The sequence below is a fragment of the Pan paniscus genome, chromosome 1 (assembly GCF_029289425.2).
Source record: "Pan paniscus chromosome 1, NHGRI_mPanPan1-v2.0_pri, whole genome shotgun sequence".
Lineage (NCBI taxonomy): Eukaryota > Metazoa > Chordata > Mammalia > Primates > Hominidae > Pan > Pan paniscus.
Window position 1 is genome coordinate 1,724,768 of NC_073249.2, and position 21,516 is coordinate 1,746,283.

The 21,516-nt window shown below is 48.2% G+C and overlaps 1 protein-coding gene across 5 annotated transcripts in view; it reads left to right on the plus strand.

The window, feature by feature from the left end:
• The first annotated feature begins 3,474 nt into the window (after positions 1-3,474).
• ZNF496 (zinc finger protein 496) overlaps positions 3,475-21,516 on the plus strand; it is a 33,811-nt gene continuing 15,769 nt past the window's right edge. For 2 of the 5 annotated variants that reach the window (XM_055093016.2, XM_055093108.2), the window contains exons 1-5: positions 3,475-3,613; positions 4,971-5,086; positions 5,422-5,848; positions 6,171-6,354; positions 11,831-11,907. In XM_055093016.2, the coding sequence (XP_054948991.2) occupies positions 5,459-5,848; positions 6,171-6,354; positions 11,831-11,907 (651 nt within the window). In that variant the 5' untranslated portion in view covers positions 3,475-3,613; positions 4,971-5,086; positions 5,422-5,458. Of the gene's footprint in view, positions 3,614-4,970; positions 5,087-5,421; positions 5,849-6,170; positions 6,355-11,830; positions 11,908-12,255; positions 12,364-21,516 lie in introns of all 5 variants that reach the window. The other 3 variants (XM_008968288.6, XM_034950339.3, XM_055093033.2) reach the window with 3 other exon arrangements.

A 21,516-nucleotide genomic window follows, 5' to 3' on the forward strand; every position in this document is an offset into this window, starting at 1 on the left:
AGTCACCCAGTTTCAGCCCCAGTCACAGCCGTTCCTCACTCCTCTAACACAGGCAGCATGCCTTCAACACAGAGCCTGGATTGGGCCTACTGTTCACCAGCTGTGCCTCCACCAGTCAACTCCAGGAACCGAGCATCTCCTGCCGGGATCTCTACAGCAATTCCTAACAGAGACTCTGCTTCATCTGTTCTGCACAGTGATCTTGATAAAATCAAGATTCCGTTAGGCCACACTCCTACTTGAAACCCTCTAATGACTATAAAATCTGGTGACCTGGTTCCAGCCTCACCATTCTCTCACTATTCCTCTGCCCAGCTGAGCAAGCACACGCTGTTTCCTCTGCTGGAATACTCTTCCCACACACCTCTGCTCAGGAGCCCCCCACCTGCTCTCCACTCAAATGTCACCTCCTGACAGAGGCCCTACCTGAACATCCCCAGCACAGTCTTCCCCACCATGTTGTATTTCTTTCATGACACCGATCACCAATGGCGTTATATTGCAGAATCACTGATTTATTATTTGATTCCCCTCCCAACTCCTTGGATCATTCTTCTATGGTCTCCCCATGGATCGAATAATCATTGGCACATAGCAAACATTTCATAAAAACAGATACAATTGGCAACATTATATTCATACAAACCTAATACACGCACACACTGGGCATGATGATGGTGCAGTCCTTGAGCAGGATTTACAGGCAGGATCCTCTTCCCGATGCTTCACCCGTGGTATCTGATACAACCCCACTTCATCCAGAGGCGAACACCTTCCCCACGGGCTCCTGTGCCCCCACCCAGCTCTATACCATCCCTCTCCTCTCATTCACCAGCCCACCTTGCTTTGCATCGCTCCCCCTTAGGGCCTTTGCTGTCAAGGTGGTCTCCATGTGTCAAACAGGGATTCTGACCAACTACTTCATCTCAAATACCACCTTCACAGTAAGGCCTGCCTGCCCTCCTCTTTAATACCATGACCGTTACCAGTCCCTCCCCAGCACTCCTGACTTCCTGATGCCTCTCCACTTTCCTTTTTTTCTGTAGCACAGATCAAAGACAGCAGGTCATGTTACTGATTTTGCTTCCTCCAATAGCCAGTTGTGTTCACAGATGTACCTGAGCACCTGGAAGGCTGGCTGCCTAGCACTCATGAATGTACAGTAGGTACTCGGTATAGGTTTGCTGAATGACTGAATCTTTGATCCTGCACAACCATCCAATGAGGTAGACAGCATCATCCCTGTTTTCTGGGTGAGGAAACTGAGGTACAGAAAGGTTATGTAGGCCTGAGGTCACCTGGCTAGGAATTCATGGGGCAGTATTTAATCCGGGTGCCTGAGTCCAGAACCTTGACTCTGAAGCCCTGTTTTGAGCTAAATGCAGCAGCAGCATAAACAGCCCGTTTTGTGCCTCAAAAGGTGAACAGTGGGAGGCACAGCTGGGCAGGGGTGTCAGGTCAGGGGAAGAAACTGAATTGGGTAGTGGGGGTTAACTGGATGCTGTCTGCCAGCAATTTCTGCCTCCTGCATTTGATCTGCTTTAGGGTTGCAAGGGGCAGAGCTATGAACACGGATGCCCACTCAACAGCCAGTTCCTGGGCCAATCAAAGGGTTGGGAGCTGTAGCACCAGAGCTCTGGAACCCCACAGACTAGGATGTTTGCCAGAGCACCTAAGCCCTACCAGCCTTTGATGACCCCTCGGTTCCTCCCAATTCCTCTCCTCCATGTCACGGTTCCTGGCTGGTGTTCCTGAGAGTGGGCTGTACATGAGTTCTGTAAATGCCAGTCCAGTTACGTCAAAGGGGGTGGCTCTCACTTGTACCTGTAGGCTCCAGCTAAGATCTGCGTGGCCCTGCCCGGCATCTGGCTGTCATCCGGGAAACAATCACTGTTCACAAACAAGGGCTTCACTCCTTCGCTCGCTCCATCTCCTGCTAAAGTCAGAATGTGAACACCGACAAACAGCGGCTCCCAGTAACTCTGCTAGTCAGAAGTGATTATTTCAGCAGTTCAGAGGAGGAAGTGGCGGTGCCCAGGGCCACGGGATTAGAAGAGCAACGGAGCTAAAGGATCCCGTGCCTCAGTCCAACCACCTTGTTCCCACTTACTCAGCCGGGCCACTTTCTTTGGAGAAACTGATTTCCTTCTGCTTGCCCTTGAAAGGGGATCCGAAGGAAATCGGAGCTACCGGCAGTAGCTACCCTCCGGAAGACGGAGAATCTTCTCTACCTTCTCCTCTAAGTAGAAGAATCCAATTTCGGTGCAGAGCAGATGGAGAAGGGGCCATGGGAATCAGACCTGCTCAGGGACCGGGTTCGCACTTTCTCTCAAGCTCTGGAGCCTGAAAAATGAGCATTCCCCGGGGACGACCCATGTAAGAATTTGGGCTATATTCAGCATAGGGCAGCGGCCAGCAGCCCTGTCTCGGGGTGGGGTCCGGAGGCCCTCATTTCTGCTTGCCCCTCACTGCCACATAACCTTGGGTCAGAGTCCCTCATCCTCTCCCTCCGCCACTGTGCACAGCGGCAACCGTGTTCACTTCAGCGAGCAACGAGCCCCGTGACCCCCACTCAGGGTCAGGACTCACCGCAGCCCCTCTGCGCAAGCCCCGAGGCTCTGCGTGGCCTCCGGATGCGCGGCCTTTCCTAACCCGGGGACTGCGCACGTGGGCGCCAGGCCCGGAAGGCGCCGATGTGAGCGCTACCTTCGGCGTCCCGCAGCGGCAGGAGGGGCTGGGCGGCCCGGCCTTCGGCTGGCGGCGGGGGGGGGGTCGCAGGGGAGTCTGAAATGAGGCGGCCGACGGCGCGCGGGGCCTCCTCTCTCCGCTCCATCCCCAGCCGCGACTCCCGCTCGGCCGTTCCGGGCGTCCACTGGCCGCGTGTCCTGGGGGCGCCAGAGAAGGAGAACAGCGGAGAAAAGAGCCCCGGGCCCACCTTCCGGACCGGCGGGCCCGCGGGGAGGCCCGGGCGCGGCGACGTGGCTGACCCACAAAGCCCCCGGCCCGGCGGCCAGGCCCAGGCGCGCGCGGAGCGGGGCGGGCCGGGGGTGTCGGATGTCACCCCCAGCGCACACCTCGGCCGGGGGGCGGGGGAGCGAACCACTGAGATGCGGAGACCTCCCCAGTCCTAGAGCGGAGCAGGAAGTGTCCCAGGGGAGGGAGCCGGAGGGCTCCGGCCTTTCCTTTCCTCGGCGTCCGGCGGGCTCCCGCGGCGGCCAGGCCTGCGCCGCCCGCCAACAGGGACGCGCCGCGGCGGTGAGTGCACCCCGGCTCCCGCGGCCGGCCCCGCCCCGCCCTCCTCGGCCCGCGCCCGGCCTCCGCGGCGCCGCCTCCCGGCCCAGAGCCCAGCGCTCAGGAAGGTGCGGGCGGGGGAGAAAGCAACACCATTGTTTTTCAGGCGCCTCCATTTGCCCCCGAGCCGAGCCGTGGCTTTCCGGATGATCGGGAGACGCGGTCTGGACGGGCCGGGAAAGGAGCCGGGCGCCTGCGGAGACCCCGCCTCAGCGAGTACGCCCGGCCGGGCGGGCTGGGAGGATGAGGACGGCTGCCCTGGACTTCCGCCGCCACAGGAGGGTTTTCGGCCGGACGCCGGGAGGGAGCTCCAGGCTGTGAGGTGAGGAGCCCGGAGCCGGCGAGACGGGAGACGCGCGTGTGAGGGAGACCGAGGGCGCGGAGGGCGGGCTCCCCCTTCCCTGGCCCACAGCGACCTTCTCCTTCCCTTTCTGCCGATCCAGCTCGGTCCCTCCTCCGCGAAAGGCTGGGAGCTCGCTCCGCCCCTGCGGGGCCCTCCTCCGCCTCACTCACGTTAGTTCATTCATCAGGCATCTCCTCCGAGCCTCCCACGCGCCAGGTGCCGCCGTGACAAAGACGGACGCGGCCGTCTGGTTGGAGACGATCCGAGTGGCAGCCCGGGTGGGCGCCGGTGCTCCGGGGGGGCGGACCTGAGTAGTCCTGGGCGCTGCAGGTGTGTGATGGGCGCCGCAGGGGGCCGCCGAGCAGGGCGGGCGGGGCCCACCCCGGGCTCCAGATGCCGGAGCCGCCCTGGAAGCGATCCGGTGGTGGGGAGCGCTGTAATGCGTCCAGCCCGACGCCTCCACGGCCCCCATATGGGTTTCTGTGTATGTTGTTACTTTGGAAAGCAAAGAGATTCAGAGCAGTGGGTGTTTCTGGAACCACTCAGTTGTTTCGTAGCTTTTCTGGCATCACTTGTCTTTCTGTGAAATGGGAGTGAGGCCCGAGTCCCCCTTCCCACCTTGTGAGCTGTTGGAGGTTAAGACGCGGCCACGCTGGACAACCTCGTGCAGATCGGGGAGTGGCAGGCACTGCCGGTCCTAAGGATCACAGAGACCTGATGGCAGAGAAGGGGACTGTGAGTGTCCCCATGTGCCCTTTCACGGGCCCAGCGTTCTAAAGTGGGAATCATGAACACCAGCCAGGTATACTGGTTGCTGGTCTCTTTTGCCACCCTAGTTGTGGCAAAAGTGTCGGCTAGTTGTCTGCACACCAGCGGGGAGGTGTAGGGACCCCTGAGTCCCACCTTGGGGGTGTGGCAGCTGCAGTGTCCAGGGGTTCTTTGAGGGCTGAGCTGTGCAGTGACGGACCCACTTTTCTGTCCTGGCCGAGGAAGGGCTTTGGCGGGTGTGCAGTTGCCTTCAATGTGGTTTGAAGAGGGCAAGGATAGAGAATAGGGTGGAGGCGAGGTTGAAGGTCAGGGCAGAATTGGCAGAAGGCTCATAGGAAACCACTGATACTTCTAGATGCAGTGTTATTTGTCCCTGGGAGACTGCATGTAGCTGTCTCATGTGATGTTTTCCCTTGCCTCCCATTGCAGACTCTGCTGGGCAAAGCTGATTCTGGCTGGGTTGTCCATCCAGCACGCAGCACCATCAGCCCTCTGCCACCAGAAGGGTGGATTTTCCATTCCTGGATGTGCTTGAAGGCTCATCCGATGCATGTCTTTGTCATTCCAGCTCCATTTGTAAAGGTCTTAATAACAGGAACAGTGACTTCGGCTCCGGAGCTTCAAGATAGTGGCCTGCTTGGCCTGCCCATCTCGGATCTCTCCAGGAGGACCCAGCCACTCAAGGTACCAGAGCGTCTTGATTACATCTGCATGTGGCGCTGTTGGTTTCCTGGGATGCTCAAAACAGCAGTGTCACGTTGAAATGCCACCACTTTCTCCCAGATTTCCTGTCTTGTTCATCCAGTCATCCACATGTAATGGTACTGATGGGGGGAGGGCATCTTTCTGTCTGTTTCATCCTGTGTGTAAAGACCAGCCACACCAACACTCCCTACCTTTCCCAGGGCTTCTCCAAAGGGCTGGTCTCTGAGGGCATTGACAGTTTCCTTGTCACTGTCCCCCAGAAATGACCACAGGAGACCAGAACACTGAAGCCAGTGATTTCTGTTTGGAAATAGGGTCGTCTTCTGCTGCTGACCCCCATCAAATCCCATCATGCCCACAGCCCTGTGCCCCCGAGTCTTGGCTCCGAAGGAAAGTGAGGAGCCCAGGAAAATGAGGAGCCCACCTGGAGAGAACCCTAGCCCCCAGGGGGAGCTTCCCAGCCCCGAGTCCTCTCGGCGCCTCTTCCGCCGTTTCCGCTACCAGGAGGCGGCGGGACCCCGGGAGGCCCTGCAGCGCCTCTGGGACCTGTGCGGGGGCTGGCTGCGGCCTGAGAGGCACACCAAGGAGCAGATTCTGGAGCTGCTGGTGCTGGAGCAGTTCCTGGCCATCCTGCCCCGGGAGATCCAGAGCTGGGTGCGGGCGCAGGAGCCTGAGAGCGGAGAGCAGGCTGTGGCCGCGGTGGAGGCACTGGAACGGGAGCCCGGGAGACCCTGGCAGTGGGTGAGTAGAAGAGGTGGGGCTGGGACGGGTAGAGATCTGGTACTTAGACACTTTGGCTGGGCCGTGCATGTGCTGGCTGGGGAATGAGGAGTTCCATCGAGAGCCATGTGCTTTGGTTAGGCCCAGACTAGAGTTTCCTAAGAAAGCCAGTTTTACTCACTGAAGGCTCTAATTTGGGCATGATAGTGTCGTGCCCCTTTACAGCCCAGTTCAAGGCCTAAGTTGAGCCTTTGATGGTCAGCTGTGGAGTGGATGGTCACCAGGCCCAGGGAGAGATGGGACCTCTTCCCCTAGCCCTGAAAAGCTGTCTCTGGGATTGCAGCTCAAGCACTGTGAAGACCCTGTGGTGATTGATGATGGGGACAGCCCTCTGGACCAGGAGCAGGAGCAGCTGCCGGTAGAGCCTCACAGCGACCTTGCAAAGAACCAGGATGCCCAGCCCATAACCCTGGCACAGTGCCTGGGGCTCCCAAGCAGACAACCAAGCCAGCTCAGCGGGGACCCAGGTATGCAGCCCAGGGGAGTGTAGCAGGGGTGATCTGGGGAAGCGCACACCCCATACTGTGCACTGGGTGTGGTTTTTGTTAAGCTGATGGCTTTTACATCAGCAGTGTTCTCGTGTCCCCGAGGAGCTGTGAGCTGTTGTCAGGGTCTGAGTCCCTTCCTAGAGCAATTAAATGAGAACCTCATCAGGATGTTTGTCCTCTTCATGGTTCTAGATCCTCTCAGAGCTAACTCTTCTGTAGGTGGGTGTCACTGAGGTGGTGCCCTCTCATCTCTTCGAGGGTGCATCTCTGCAGGATTTGTCAGTTTGATGACAGCTGGGGACTGCCAGTGTACAGCTGGGGCCTGCTGCATGACTGGAGCATGGCCATTTCTTGTCTCTTGGAACCTCTGTTTCCTTGGCTAAACAACTCCTGTTTACAGGAGTATTGTGATGCTGCGAAGAGATGTAGAAATACTTAGGAGGACACAGGGTGGTGTCTAGTGTGTGGGGCCAGAACATCAGCTACACGTAGTTTGAGTATGTATATGAAGTACATGGTAGCTACAGGAAAGTAGTTTTTTCGTCAGATAAACTTAGATTTGAATCTTCTGGGTATGACCTGAGGCATGCTTCTAAGCTCTGAAAGCCTCAGTTTCTTCCTCTGTCCAGCAGAGATAGTAATTACCTTTTTTGGGGTTTTTGGACAATTAAATGAGATACAACCTATAAAAGGTTGAGCACAAGGCCTGAGGTGCCCAAAACTTTAAGTACATATCATGGGAAACCAGCGCCCTTGGGTTGAAGGAAGTCTGGCACGTGGGTTCCTCTGGGTGGACTTGCCACGGTGCTTTATATGTACAGTGGAAAGAGAGTGTCTGGGGGGCCAGGGGGGCTTTCTTATGACTCTGGGTGGACTTGCCATAGTGCTCTATAGGTACAATGGAAAGAGAGTGTCTGGGGGGCCAGGGGAGACTTTCTTATGACTTGCAGAAGTTGTATTTGGCATTATGATAAGCTTTTCAGTAATAAAACCAAAATCCCTATTAAATTTCTGTGTGTGGAAAAACTATATTGACTTCTGTACAAATCACATAAACTCTTCAGCCTTTTCTTGCTTATAAATCAAGTTTGGTGTGTTGTTGGCTGCCATAACAAAGTACCACAGACTGGATGCCTTATGTAACAGAAATGTATTCTCTCACAGTTCAGGAGGCTGGAAGTCTGAAGTCAATGTATCAGCAGCCTTGGGTTCTTCTGAAGCCTCTCTCCTTGGCTTGTAGGCATGTCTAATGTTAACACTAAGAGAAGTTTGCAGATAGACATTTAGAAGGAGCTAGGGGTTGGGCGCGTTGGCTCACGCCTGTAATCCCAGCACTTTGGGAGGCCAAGGCGGGCGGATCACCTGAGGTCAGGAGTTCGAGACCAGCCTGGCCAAGATAGTGAAACCCCATCGCTACTAAAAATACAAAATTAGTTGTGTGTGGTGGTGGGTGCCTATAATTCCAGCTTTTCGGGAGGCTGAGGCAGGAGAATCACTTGAACCTGAGAGGCGGAGATTGCAGTGAGCTGAGATCACGCCATTGCATTCCAGCCTGGGTAAAAACAGTAAAACTCCATCTCAAAACAAAACAAAACAAAAAAAAAAAAAAAAGGGAGCTAGGAGGGGAAGTCTCTTATGCCACTGGCTCTCTTTGGGACCCGTAAAAACCTATGAATATCCGGCTCTGAAAGCTGACAACAAGCTTTGTGCCAGGACTCTTGATGACGAGCGGTTTTCTTTCAGGGAAAGGAAGAGGAAGATATTTACACTAAGAGAAGTTTGCAGAGCAGGTGTAACAGACACCTTCTCTCTCTGGGTCTCTTTATGTGGTCTTTCCTTGTGTGTGTCTGTGTCTTAATCTCCTCTTCTTATAAGTACACCAGTCCTATTGGATTAGGGCCCACCCATATGACCTGATTTTATCTTAATGACCTCTTTAAAGACCCTATCTCCAAATACTCAGTCGCATTCTGAGGTACCTAAGGGTTAGGGCTTCAACATAGGAATTTGAGAGGGCCATAACTTAGCCTGTAACAACAGGTATAAGGGAAGCAGCCAGTCGCCCACATAATGCACGTGCAAGTAGCTTGGGTTATGCAGGAAGTGGGGGGCTGTGAGAGGCCTTGTAGTGGGGTCTGGGAAGGCATGCAGGTGGAGAGGAAGAAGTTTCAGGAACTACAGTAGCCTGTGCAGTTGCTTCTTGATAAAGTTCTGAGATAAGCCAGCAACCACAGATGGGCTTTAGGAAAACAGGGCCAGCTCTCCCATTTCCATGAGCAATAATCAATAGGCAAAGTAGGTATGATGAGAGTTAGCAATCAGGAAAACCTTAACTATTGGGACAATTCATCATTGGAATGCACTATCTATCAGAGCTGTATAGTTCCTCATCTTGAAGATCTTCCCCAAAAGCTAGATTTTGTGTAGGGTCTGCAACTCTCCGAAGTGATTCTTGAAAGGGTCCATGTATTCATTTATCGGGGCCAAAGGTAGGGTGGGACTACATATTCATATATATATATATATGTGTGTGTGTGTGTGTGTATATATATATATGTGTATATATATGTGTATATATATGTGTATATATATGTGTGTATATATATGTGTGTATATATATGTGTGTGTGTGTATATATGTATGTGTGTATATATATATATATATACATATGTCTCAGCCTCCCAAAGTGTTGGGATTACAGGCGTGAGCCAGTGTGCCCGGCCAACATGACTTTAAACTTGGAGAAGGGAGGGCTAGGGATGGGAAGGAGTTAGCCAGGTTACCCAGTTAGGGGGCATCTCCATTCATATATATATGAATATCTGGGATAGCTACATATCCCAGAAGGTGGCAGGTGTGAGGAAGCAGAACTAAAATACCACCTCCTAGCCAGGCATGGTGGCTCATGCCTATAGTTCCAGCTACTCAGGGGGCTGAAGCAGGAGGATTGCTTGAGGCCAGGAGTTTGAGACCAGCCTGGGCAACATAGCGAGAACCCACCTCTAAAAAATAAAACACCCCCTCTGGGAGACATCGGTCAAAGAGTACAAAGTTTCCGTTAGGTAAGATGAATAAATTCTGGAGATCTATGGTACAGCATGGTGAGGTTGATGAAAAATAATGCATCTTATACTTGAAAATTGCTAAGAAAGTAAATAAGATGTTCTCGTCACAAAAATATATGAGGTATAGATTTGTTAATTAGCTTAATTTAATCATTTCACAATGTATAGTTATCACATTGTACAGTTTTCGTACACAAAATACATACAATTTTTGTCAATTATAGCTTAATAAAACTGGGAGGTAAAAAGTAAGTTAAATAAAGATGAAGATAGAAACTTAAAATGGAACATACACACAGAAAAATACCACCTCCTCAAATCTACGCCCATCCAGCCTGAGCTTCCCCTTCAGACACAGTGAAGAGGCTGCCTTCCACTGAGACCCCTAGAATGGCACTGCCATCTGTGTGGGCTCCTGGCCCCGTCCTTTGTTCCACATAGCCACTCCTGCAGCTGCTGTTTCCTGCAGGCTTTGTATTCCGGGTCTGAAAGGCCAGGGACACTGGCCTCTGGGGTTTGCTTTGATAATGACTTAACATGTGACCTGGGGTTAACCAGTAGACTATAGCACAGCTCTCCAAGTCTTACTCTGAGAAAGGAGTACCTTTTGAAACAGCTCATTTTTACATGGCTGCACTGTTGGCAGGGGATGTGGCTCATGGCAGAAGCCTGAACAAAGGGTAGTTTCCAATTCCAGGAGAGAAGAGTGGCAGAGTCCCTGGTAGCCCGAAATAAGGCTGGTGAGATGGTCCCAAAGCCACACTTTACATTTTGTATGAGGGTCTTTAGGACACTGTGTCAAATGCTCTTTCAGGAGTACCTACAGTGGTAACAGTTTCTTTTTTGTTTAATTTCTGTCTTCAAATTGACAAAAAAAAAATTGTACGTATTTACAGTGTACAGTGTGATGTTTTGATATCTATACACATTGTGAAATGATTAAACCAAGCTACTTAGCTGGGCATGGTGGCACACCTGTAGTCCCAGCTACTCAGGAGGCTGAGGTGGGAGGATCCCTTGAGCTCAGGAGTTCTGTTCCAGCCTAGGCAACCTAGTGAGACCAGTTTCTTAAAAAAAAAAAAAAAAAAGTCAAGCTAATTAATATAATGCATTACCTCATATACCTATCCTTTTTCTGTGTGTGGTGAAAATACTTCAGATCTACCCTCTGAGCAATTTTCAAGTACACAGTACGTTGTTACTGCCTATAGTCACCATGTTGTGCAATAGGACTCCTGAGTTTACTCCTCTCACGTCACTGAAATTTTGTACACTTTGACCAATGTCTCCCCAGTCCCCTCATTCCCTAGCCTCTGGTAACCAGCATTCTGATCTCTGCTTCTATGAGTTCAACTTTTTTAGAGTCCACATTGAAGTGAGAACATGCAGTATTTCTTTTTGTGTCTGGCTTATTGCTCGTAGCATGTCTTTCAGGTTCATCCATGTCATCACAAATGACAGGATTTTCCTTCTTTTTTTATGGAGTTCCACAGTAATTCTGATTGCCAACAGCCCTTCCTTTTTTTTTTTTTTTTTCATTTGAGACAGAGCCATGTTCTGTCACCCAGGCTGGAGTGCAGTGGTGCAGCTGTGGCTCACTGCAGCCTCCATCTCTCAGGCTCAAGCAATCCTTCTGTTTCAGCTTCCCAGTTTTTTTATTTTTAATAGAGATGCGGTCTCCCTATGTTGCCCAGACTGGTCTTGAACTCCTGAGCTTAAGCAATCCTCCCACTTTGGCTTCCCAAAGAGCTAGGATTACAGGCATGAGCCACCACATCCAGACCCTAAGAGTCCGTATAGATTCCTCAACTCTACGGCTTTTTCTTTTTCTTCTTCTTTCTTTTTTTTTCTTTTTCTTTTTAAGAAACAAATACTCTGTGTTGTCCATGCTGGTCTGGAACTCCTGGGCTCAAGTGATTCTCCCACCTCAGTCCCCAAAATAAGAATAGCTGAGATTACAGGCATGTACCACCACACACGGCTGAACTCTATTATAGAGTTTTAACCTTTATTTTCCCATAGTTTGGATAACAATGCTGAGGTCCGGGGACCTACCCGAGGTGAAAGAGTTCATTTAATTGACCGTGCCATCATGAACCCAGGCACACTCTGTTACAGCCCCCCTTGTTATATCTGGAAACAAAGTCGCAGCAATCTTTGTGGTTTACAGAGTGCTTTTCATGTGCGTCATTTTGTAATCCTCATTTTACAGTTAAGAACAGAGACTGGGGTTTTATGAAAAGCACCATGAAACAGTTCCCTGTTGGTGCCTCTCTTGTGATTTTCCTTGCTACCAAAATGGAAATGAAGAGCCGCAGGAAGCTCAGAAGGTATCAGCACCGGGCCTGGCCCTGGCCCACTTTAGGACACCATTTTCTGATCTCTTTCAGTTCTGCAAGATGCTTTCCTTCTTCAGGAAGAGAATGTGCGGGACACACAGCAGGTGACCACCCTCCAGCTACCCCCGGTGAGTGGTTTCTACAGGAGTCCTTGAAAATCCCATGTTTGCCTCTGTAGGCTACAGGGCAGCTTTCTTAGGACCCCAGCCAGCTTTCTGACTGCCACACAGGATGTTCAATCCCAGCCCAGAAAAGCTAAAATAGGCAGAGCGTGAGCTTAAGAGACGCCCCATTTCTCCTCCTTCCCTGTGGTCCCAGCCGCCCACTGGGTTGACTGTCATCAGGCCACCTTCAGGAAGCTTTGTGCAGACGATAGCAGGAAACAAAGGCCCGTGAGTCCCCATTGATGGGCCTCTCAGCGTGTCTAAGTTCCCCTCTTGTGAAAAAGGAGATCTCTCTGCTCTCTTATTTTACAGAGAATTTTTCAATTTAATAATCATCGCAGCAATGGTTATATTTTAGAAATGTTAGGAAGTGGAGGGAAGAAAGCACAGATAATTTCAGTCCTGTCACAGATCTACGTGGTGAGTCATTCCAGAATTTCCTCGAATGTTCTCGTTCGTGTTTTTGTGTAAGACTTGCTTACTCGGGCGCTCTGAGGAGTCAGAGTCAGGGCTGGGGGCTGGTTCAGCAGGTGATCTTACTCGCCTCTCTCTAGCCCAGTTGCTGTCTTTGGCCATGTTTTCTGGCCATATCTCCTTCATTTTCCCTCCTAACACTTTCCACTGGCTGGCACGAGATTTAGTTATGACAGCATCATCCCCTCCCATGGGAACAGGATGTGTGACTCCTGCTTTTGTTTAGTTGCTCCTTACCCAACAGAAAACTGTGAAAAACAGTAGACACTCTTATTATCATATCTCAGCAGAATGTCAGAAGCTGAGCAGTTTGCTTTCTGCACAGTTCATTTGACATGACTTTATTTTATTTTTATTTTTAGAGACAGGGTCTTGCCTTGTCACCCAGGCTTCAATGCAGTGGCACAGTCGTAGCTCACTGCAGCCTCAAACTCCTGAGCTCAAGCCATCCTCCCACCTCGGTCTCCTGAGCAGCTGGGACTACAGGTGCATGCCACTACACCCAGCTAAGTTTTGTATTTCCTTGTAGAGACAGGGTCTCGCCATGTTGCCCAGGCTGGTCTCGAACTCCTGACCTCAAGTGATCCTCCTGTCTCAGCCTCCCAAAGTGCTGGGATTACAGGCATGAGCCACTGTGCCCAGCCAACATGACTTTAAACTTGGAGAAGGGAGGGCTAGGGATGGGAAGGAGTTAGCCAGGTTACCCAGTTAGGGGGCATCTCCATAACTTGCTTTTGCCCCACCAAAAATGTGGCACACGCCTGTTTACCCTGATGCTCAACACATACATGTCAGCATCTGCTGTGTACTGTGACCATTTCCAAACACAAAGGAGGTAAAACCAGTATTTCTTATTAAAATTTGGACATTTAACCAGTTTAACACATAAGGGGATGCTGTTAATCCAGTACCTAATGAGGTTTGGTCTTCATCTTTCAATTCCTGCAGTCCCTAGTAAATGCCATAGCGAGCACAGTACAGAGATTTTGATAAGTCAGTACTGTTTTATTACTCTGATAGTTTCTTCCCAGTGATAGTTTCTTCCCAGTGCACTAAAAGTCACCATCATGAAGATGTTGTTTATAAGTGTTTTTTAATTTCTGTTTTTAATTGTGGTAATATACACATAGCGTAAAATTTTCCATCTTAACTGTTTTTAAGTGTGCGGTTCAGTGGTGTTAAGTATATTTACATTGTTGTACACCCAATCTGTAGAACTTTTTCATCTTCCCAAACTGAAATTCTCTATACGTTAAATAATAACTCCCCATTTACCCTTTCCCTTAGCCCCTGGCAACCTCCATTCTACTTTTAGTCCCTATTAATTTGACTATAAATACCTCATATAATTGGAATTATGCACTATTTGCCTTTTTGTGACTGGTTTATTTCATTCAGCATAATGTCCTCAAGGTTCATCTATGTTGCAGTATGTGTCGGAATTCCCTTCCGTGTTTTTTTTTCCCCCGAGATGGAGTCTTGCTCTGTCGCCCAGGCTGGAGTGCAGTGGCTCGATCTCGGCTCATCGCAACCTCCGCATCCCGGGTTCAAGCAATTCTCCTGCCTCAGCCTCCCGAGTAGCTGGGATTACAGGCACCCGCAATCACGCTTGGCTAATTTTTGTATTCTTAGTAGAGACGGGGTTTCACCATGTTAGTCAGGCTCTTGAACTCGAACTCTTGACCTCGTGATCCACCTGCCTCGGCCTCCCAAAGTGCTGGGATTACAGGCATGAGCCACCATGCCTGGCCATGAATTCCCTTCCTTTTTAAGGTTGAATAATACTCCCATGTGTGTATATATCACCTTGTTTATCCATTCATCTGTCGATGGACATTTACATTGCTTCCACATTTTGGCTTTTGTGAATAATGCTGCTACGAACATGGTACACGTGAAGTTTTGTTTTTCTTTTTAAATTAATCTTCTCATTTTTACGTAATTGTAGATTCACATGCCATTGTAAGAAATAACACAGAGAGATCCTGTGAACTTTTTAAACCCTCAATGGTAAAATATAGAGTAAAAATCTATATTCTATAAATATAGTACAATGTCACACCCAGGGTATTGACATTGATACATGCAAGATAGAGAACAGGTGCTTCACCAGAAGGATACCTCCTGTTACCTAATGTCCACACTCATTTCTTTCCTACCCTCACCCTCTCTTCAGCCTCTGGCAACCACTGATCTGTTTTTCAGCTCTATGATGTCATTTCATTTCAAGAATGTTATATAAATGGATTCATATAATATGTAACCTTTGGGGATTGGCTGTTTTCATTCAGCGTAATTCTGTGGAGCTTCATTCAGGTTGTTGCGTGTGTTACTATTCCATTGCTTTTCATTGCTGAGTAGTATTCCATCACATGGAAGTCCAACAGTTCGTTTAACCATTCACTGGTTGAGGACTATCCGGGTTGTTTTGGGGTCATTATTGTATAAAGCTGCTGTAAATATTTGTGTGCAGGTTTTTATATACACATCAGTCTTCATTTCTCTGGGATAAATGCCCAGGTATGCAATCGTTGGTAAGTACAAAAGTTGGTAAGTTTTGTAAGAAAGTACTCTTATCTGATGTTAATATAGCTTTTCTTCTTTCTTTTGATTAATAATTGCATAATATATTTATTCCATCCTTTTACAGTCAACCTGCTTATATTATTATATCTGAAGTGAGTTACTTTTAGATAGTATATATGTTGTTTTATTTTGTTTGAGGCGGAGTCTCACTCTGTCACCCAGGCTGGAGTGCAGTGGCGCGATCTCAGCTCACTGCAACCCCCATCTCCTGGGTTCAAGCAGTTCTCTTGCCTCAGCCTCCCGAGTAGCTGAGACTACAGGCACGCACCACCAGGCCCGGCTCATTTTTGTATTTTTAGTAGAGACAGGGTTTCACCATGTTGGCCAGGCTGGTCTTGAACTTCTGACCTCACGTGATCCACCTGCTTCGTCCTCCAAAAGTGCTGGGATTACCGGTGTGAGCCACTGCACCCGGCCTAGATAGTATATATTTGGATAATGTTTTCTAATCTACTCTGCCAGTTACTGTGTTTTGATTGATGTATGTAGACCATTTGTATTTAATGTCATTACCGACATGTTAGGGCTTAAATCTTTCTATTTTTCTGGCTCTGTTTCTGTTTCTCTGTTTCCTTTTTCCTATTTTTCTGTGCGTTACTTGAACATGTAGAATTCCATTTCGATTTACCTAGTGTGGTGTTGAGTGTATGTATATTTTTGTATAGCTTTTTTAGTGGTTATTCTAAGTATTACATTATATATACATAACTTATCTACTGAGTATCATTTTATCAGTTTGAGTGAAGTGTAGAAGCTTATTTCCTTTGTTCGGGCACCGTGGCTTGTGCCTATAATCCCAGCACTTTGAGAGGCCAAGGTGGGAGGATTGCTTGAGCCCAGGAGTTTGAGACCAGCCTGGGCAACATAGCGAAACCTTGTCTCTACAAATAATAATTCTAAAAAAATTAGCTGGGAATGGTGGTGTGCTCCTATAGTGCCAGCTACTTGGGAAGCTGAGGCAGAAGGATTGCTTGAGCCCAGGGGGTTGAGGCTGCATAGTAAGCTGTGATTGCATCACTGCACTCCAGCCTGGGTGACAGAGTGAGACCCCATCAGAAAAGAAAAAGAAAGAAATATAATATACCTCCTTTTACATACCCTCATCCTTCTTCCCCTATTATAATGCAGTTGTTTAAATATTTCCTCTACATACATTTAGAACCGCATCATAGAGTGTTGTAATTTGTGCTTCAACTGTCAAACATTATTCAGAAAACTCAAAAGGAAAAAGAAAACCTATTTATTACCCATATTGTGGCTTACTGTTTTCTTTCTTCTTATGTTCCAAGGTTCCTTCTTTTTGTTTAGAGTGTTTCTTTAGCCATTCTTTTAAGATAGATCTGCTGGTGATAGACTTACATATTTTTTCCTCATCTTAGTAGGTCTTCATTTCCCCATCATTCCTGAAGGATGTTTTCACCAGATGAAAGATTCACACTTGACAGTTTTCTTTCAGCACTTGAAAAATATTATGTTACTTCCTTCTGGCCTCCATGGCTTTTGATGAGAAATCTGCTGTCATTCAAAAACTTTTTCCCTGTAAGGAAGGTATTATTTTACTCTGGCTACCTTTAAGATTTTTTTCTTCTTTTGCCTTCAGTTTTCAGAAGTTAAATTATGCTGTGTCTTGTTATGGATTTCTTTAGATTAACCTGTTTAGAGTTTGCTCAGCTTCTTACATTTCTAGGTTTATGTCTCTTTCCAAGCTTGGGAATTCTTAAGCTAGATTTTTCTAGTACTTTTTTAGTCCCTCTCTCTTTCTCCTCTCCAGACAGCTAAGGATACAGGTTTTAGATGTCTCATTAGAAACTGTGTAATTTATAAAGGTACCTGAGACTCTGTTCATTTTTTTTCAGCCTGTATTCTCTCTGTTGTTCAGATTGAATAACTTTATTTTTCCGTCTTCAAGTTGACTTGAGTCTTTCTTCTGTCCCCTCCTCAGCTGAGCCTGTTCACTGAGCTTCTTATTTCATATTGTGGTTTGTACTGTTCACATTTCCAGTTAGTTATTTTCTGTATCTTCAGTTTCTTTGCTGAGACTTTCTGTGTCTTTACAGACACTTTCTATTGTTTCGTTTGTTTGGAGTGTGCTTATAATTGTTCATTGAAGCATTTTATGACAGCTTCTTTGTCAGATAGTTCTAACGTATCTGTCACCTGAGGGTTGGCATCTATTGGTGGTTATCTTTTTTCATTCAGTTTCAGATCTTGATATAGTGAGTGATTTTCTGCCTGCATATTTTTATATGATGAGACTCTGGACCTTAACTTTGGTGTGGCTGGTTTTGTTTGGTTGTGCAGTGTTGTTTTTGACATAGCTCCAGCAAGAGAAGGGCAGGTGGGCCACCACTTGTTATTACCTGGTGAGAGAACGTCAGGTTTCCTCCTGGATCTCCACGGGCATCAAAGTGGGGATGCTCCTCATACGCCTGAGTGGGAGTGGAGTTCCAGCTCCCTACATGGTCTCCACTGGTGGCGGTGGCGGGGGGGGGGCTTGTTCTTAGCTAGCAGGGATGGAGGTCCCAGCTCCGCATTTGGCCTTCTCTGAGACCACCCCAGCAGGGATGTTAGGGCACCTCATTGCACCTGGTGAGGGTGGAAGTCTAGGCTCCCCAGTCATTCTCTGCTGGTGTTGGTAAGAAGGGGCCACAGTTTTCTTATGTGGTATTAAGTGGAGTAGAGCAGTTATTACCTGTTTGGCTGGGCTGCCCCTGTCCAGGTCCTGTGGCTTTTGTTGGAGCTTTTTTTGGTCTGTGCCCATGGGTATTTCTTGGTAGCTGGCTCCTTCGGCTTCAAGTCAGGGGAATATGTGGTAGAAAGAAAAACCAGTGAACTTAGCACATATTGTTCTAAGGTCCCTGGCCATTCTGCCACCCTCTCTCCACCTTTCAGAGTCTCCTGTGCTCATTTTATATGCAATGTCCAGGGTTTTCATTGTACTTAGTGGGAAGCATTAGAAAAATCTCCTCTGGGCCGGGCGCGGTGGCTCACGCCTGTAATCCCAGCACTTTGGGAGGCCGAGGCGGGCGGATCACAAGGTCAGGAGATCGAGACCATCCTGGCTAACACGGTGAAACCCCGTCTCTACTAAAAATACAAAAAATTAGCCGGGCGTGGTGGTGGGCGCCTGTAGTCCCAGCTACTCGGGAGGCTGAGGCAGGAGAATGGCGTGAACCCGGGAGGCGGAGCTTGCAGTGAGCCGAGATCGCGCCACTGCACTCCAGCCTGGGCGACTGAGCGAGACTCCGTCTCAAAAAAAAAAAAGAAAAAGAAAAATCTCCTCTGAAGATTTAATCTTAAATAGACATGTTTATCTATCTTGCCCATCCCTTCTCGTGAAAAATTAACAAAATGTAGGAAGTGAAAAGATACCACTCATCCCCAGTCATGTGAGAAGATTCTGCATGGTCTAGTGAACTTCCTTCTGGACTTTTCTCTGCCAATTTATTTGTGTGCCTCACAAATAAATCGATCACAAATAAAAGGATCCCGCTGTTAATCAATGTCCTGTTTTTATGCTCCTCCCCAGCATGTAAGCATTGGTCCATATGGTTCTAAAAGCTCCCTGGGGAGCCTGCTAAGTGGCCGTGTCAGATTCTGGAGGTGACTGGAGCACTGTCTGTCCACCCGCCTGGTGCTTGGACTTGGGTTTGCTTCTGTGATGCCATGACTGTCTAGTCAGTTTTCTGTCGCTTGTAACGGAATACCTGAAACTGTAATTTATAAAAAAATTAATTGACTTCTCATATTTATGGAGGCTGAGAAGATTCGGGTTGAGGGGCTCCATCTGGTGAGAGCGTTCGTGCTGGTGGGGGCTCTGTGGTGTCCCGAGGTGGGTGCAGGGTGTCACATGGCGAGGGGCTGAGTGTCCTGACACGCTTGCTCCGGTCTCTCTTCCTCTGCTTACAAAGCCACCAGTTCCACTCCCATGACAACCTATTCATCACCTCGTAAAGGCCACACCTTTCAGTACTGCCACATGGGGGATCAAGTTTCCAGCACCTGAAATTTGAGGGCCACATTCAAAGTATAGCAAGTAGATCCTCAAACACCTAACCAAGGCTCAAAGGAAAAAGCAGCCAAATCTGTTGTTAATATATACTCTCAGTTTTTCACTCGGGACCCCCGCTGTGTGCGCACACACACGCACACACACGCGCGCGCACACACACACGCACACACACACACCCCTCCCAGGAAGTCATGTCAGAGTGATGAATTCTTTTGTATTTTTTGTCACTGGGGCAATTACCATTTTTTTCCCCATTTAAGAAACCAACATCAAGTTGTCTCCCACAGGTCCTTGTAATGAAATCCAGTGGCTTCCCGAGGCCTGTTTTGGATTCTGTGGAACAGTCTGGGAAGACAGGCTTTTCCACACTGACCTCTTCCGAGCAGCACATCCACTTAGGGGCTCATTCAGATACAGCCTCTGAGGCTCCACCCCGACCTACTGAGTCAGAGTTTTTACTAAGATGCCTGTGATTCATATGTACAGGCAAGAGTCCTTATTCCAAAACCGTGACTCAAATTTAGAATTTTTGAGGTATTCTCTTTCTTTTTATTTTAAACTTTTTCTTTGGAATTAATTTTAAAGTTAGGGAAGATGGCAAGAACAGTACAGAGACTTCCAAATACCCTTTCCTTCACTTTCCCCGTTCTCTCTCTCTCTTCCTTACCCACTCCCAGCCCCTCATTCTATTTTTCCCCAAATCTTCAGTTAGATGCAGACGTTTGTGCCCCCTTCTTCATGCCAAAGGAGCGTATTTCCTAAACACAAGGACAAGCTCTTAACCACAATACAGTTATCACGTTGAGGAAATTTCACATTAAAACAATAATGATCCAGCATCGTTGCTTCTTATTTAGTTGTCCCATCTCTTAACACTTCCTCCTTGGGTTCTCCATGTTTGTCATGCTGTGGCTAGTTTTGAAGAGTAGAATATCGTGATAGGTGATACAGCTTCCTTCCCTCAGGTGGGGTTAGACTCACAGTGGCACTCAGGCCACGCGTTTTGCAGGAGAACCACACTGGGCTGTGCACTCCCCATGCAGCACATCTGGAGGCATTGAAGGTGAGGTGTCCTGCATGGGTCACGTCAGCTGTGGTCACTGGGATACACATGTACAATTGATGCATAATTATTCCATAGCTGTTTTTTTTTATATTAACATCTTTTACTTCTCACCAAAATGATTCCTTTAAGTGCCCTCTGCCCTCTATATTTTTGCCTTTTTAAAAAAAAAAAAAAAAAAAAAGACTAGTCAAGGCTGGGCTTGGTGGCTCACACCCATAATCCTACCACTTTGGGAGGCCAAGGTGGTTGAATCACTTGAGCTCAGGAGCTCGAGACCGGCCTGGCAACATGGTGAAACTCCATCTCTACTAAAAATACCAAAAAAAAGTAGCTGGTCATGGTAGTGAATGCCTAGAGTCCCAGCTACTTAGGGGGCCGAGGCCCAAAAATTATTTGAACCTGGGAAGCAGCAGTTGCCGTGAGCCAAGATTGCACCACTGAACTTCAGCCTGGGCGACAGAGCAAAAACCGATCTCAAAAAAAAGAGAAAGAAAGAAAATCACTCCTTCCCAGCCGTGTCCTGGGTGCCTGGCCCCAACACCCGGGGAAACCATCTGACAGTAACTGATAGTTTTCCAGAGAGGTAGGCAGATGCAAAGCATGTTTTAAAAATTATTCTGTTCCTTTTTTGCTTGTCACATAGATACTAGTAATATAAAAGTCCTTTGAGTTACTTTTCTTTTTTCCACAAAAATTTTATTTTGTGGTCCTTTCCAATTATATAAAGAACTGCTTTATTTTCCTGGTTTCCTAGTATTATATGGATATACCATCATTTTAAAATGAAATTTTAAAATGAAAATTTTAAAATGAAGCATTGATCTAATAAATACTGAAAACCTTGACACACATCAACAAGACAGCGGATTAAGTAATGAAAATTAGGCCAGGCACCATGGCTCATACTGGTAATCCCAGCCCTATGGGAGGCTGAGGTGGGAGAACTGCTTGAGCCCAAGAATTTGAGACCAGCTTGGGTAACATAGCAAGACCTCATCTTTACAAAAATAAAAAATTAGCCAGGCGTGGTGGCTCACTCCTGTAGTCCCAGCTACTTGGGAGGCTGAGCAGGAGGATTGCTTGAGCCCCAAAGGTTGAGGCTGCAGTGAGCTGTGGTTGTGCCACTGCACTCCAGCCTGGGTGACAGAGTGAGACCCTGTCTAAAACAATATAAAGATAAAAATAGAAATTAAAATCAGTTTTTTGACACATTCCCGTGGTCCATGATTCAAAGTTTATGAAAAAAATCTCCCTGTTACACCTAACCCCAGAGTCCCAGGAACCTCTTGAGAAGCAGCTAACCTTCGGAACTCCTAGACGCCCTGCACTTGGTGGCCATCCGGATTCCATCATGCACAGGTGTTTTCCTGCAACAACACGCTTTGAAGAGAATTCCTTCTCAGTACAGAGAGGCCGTCATTCTTTCTGTGCGTGT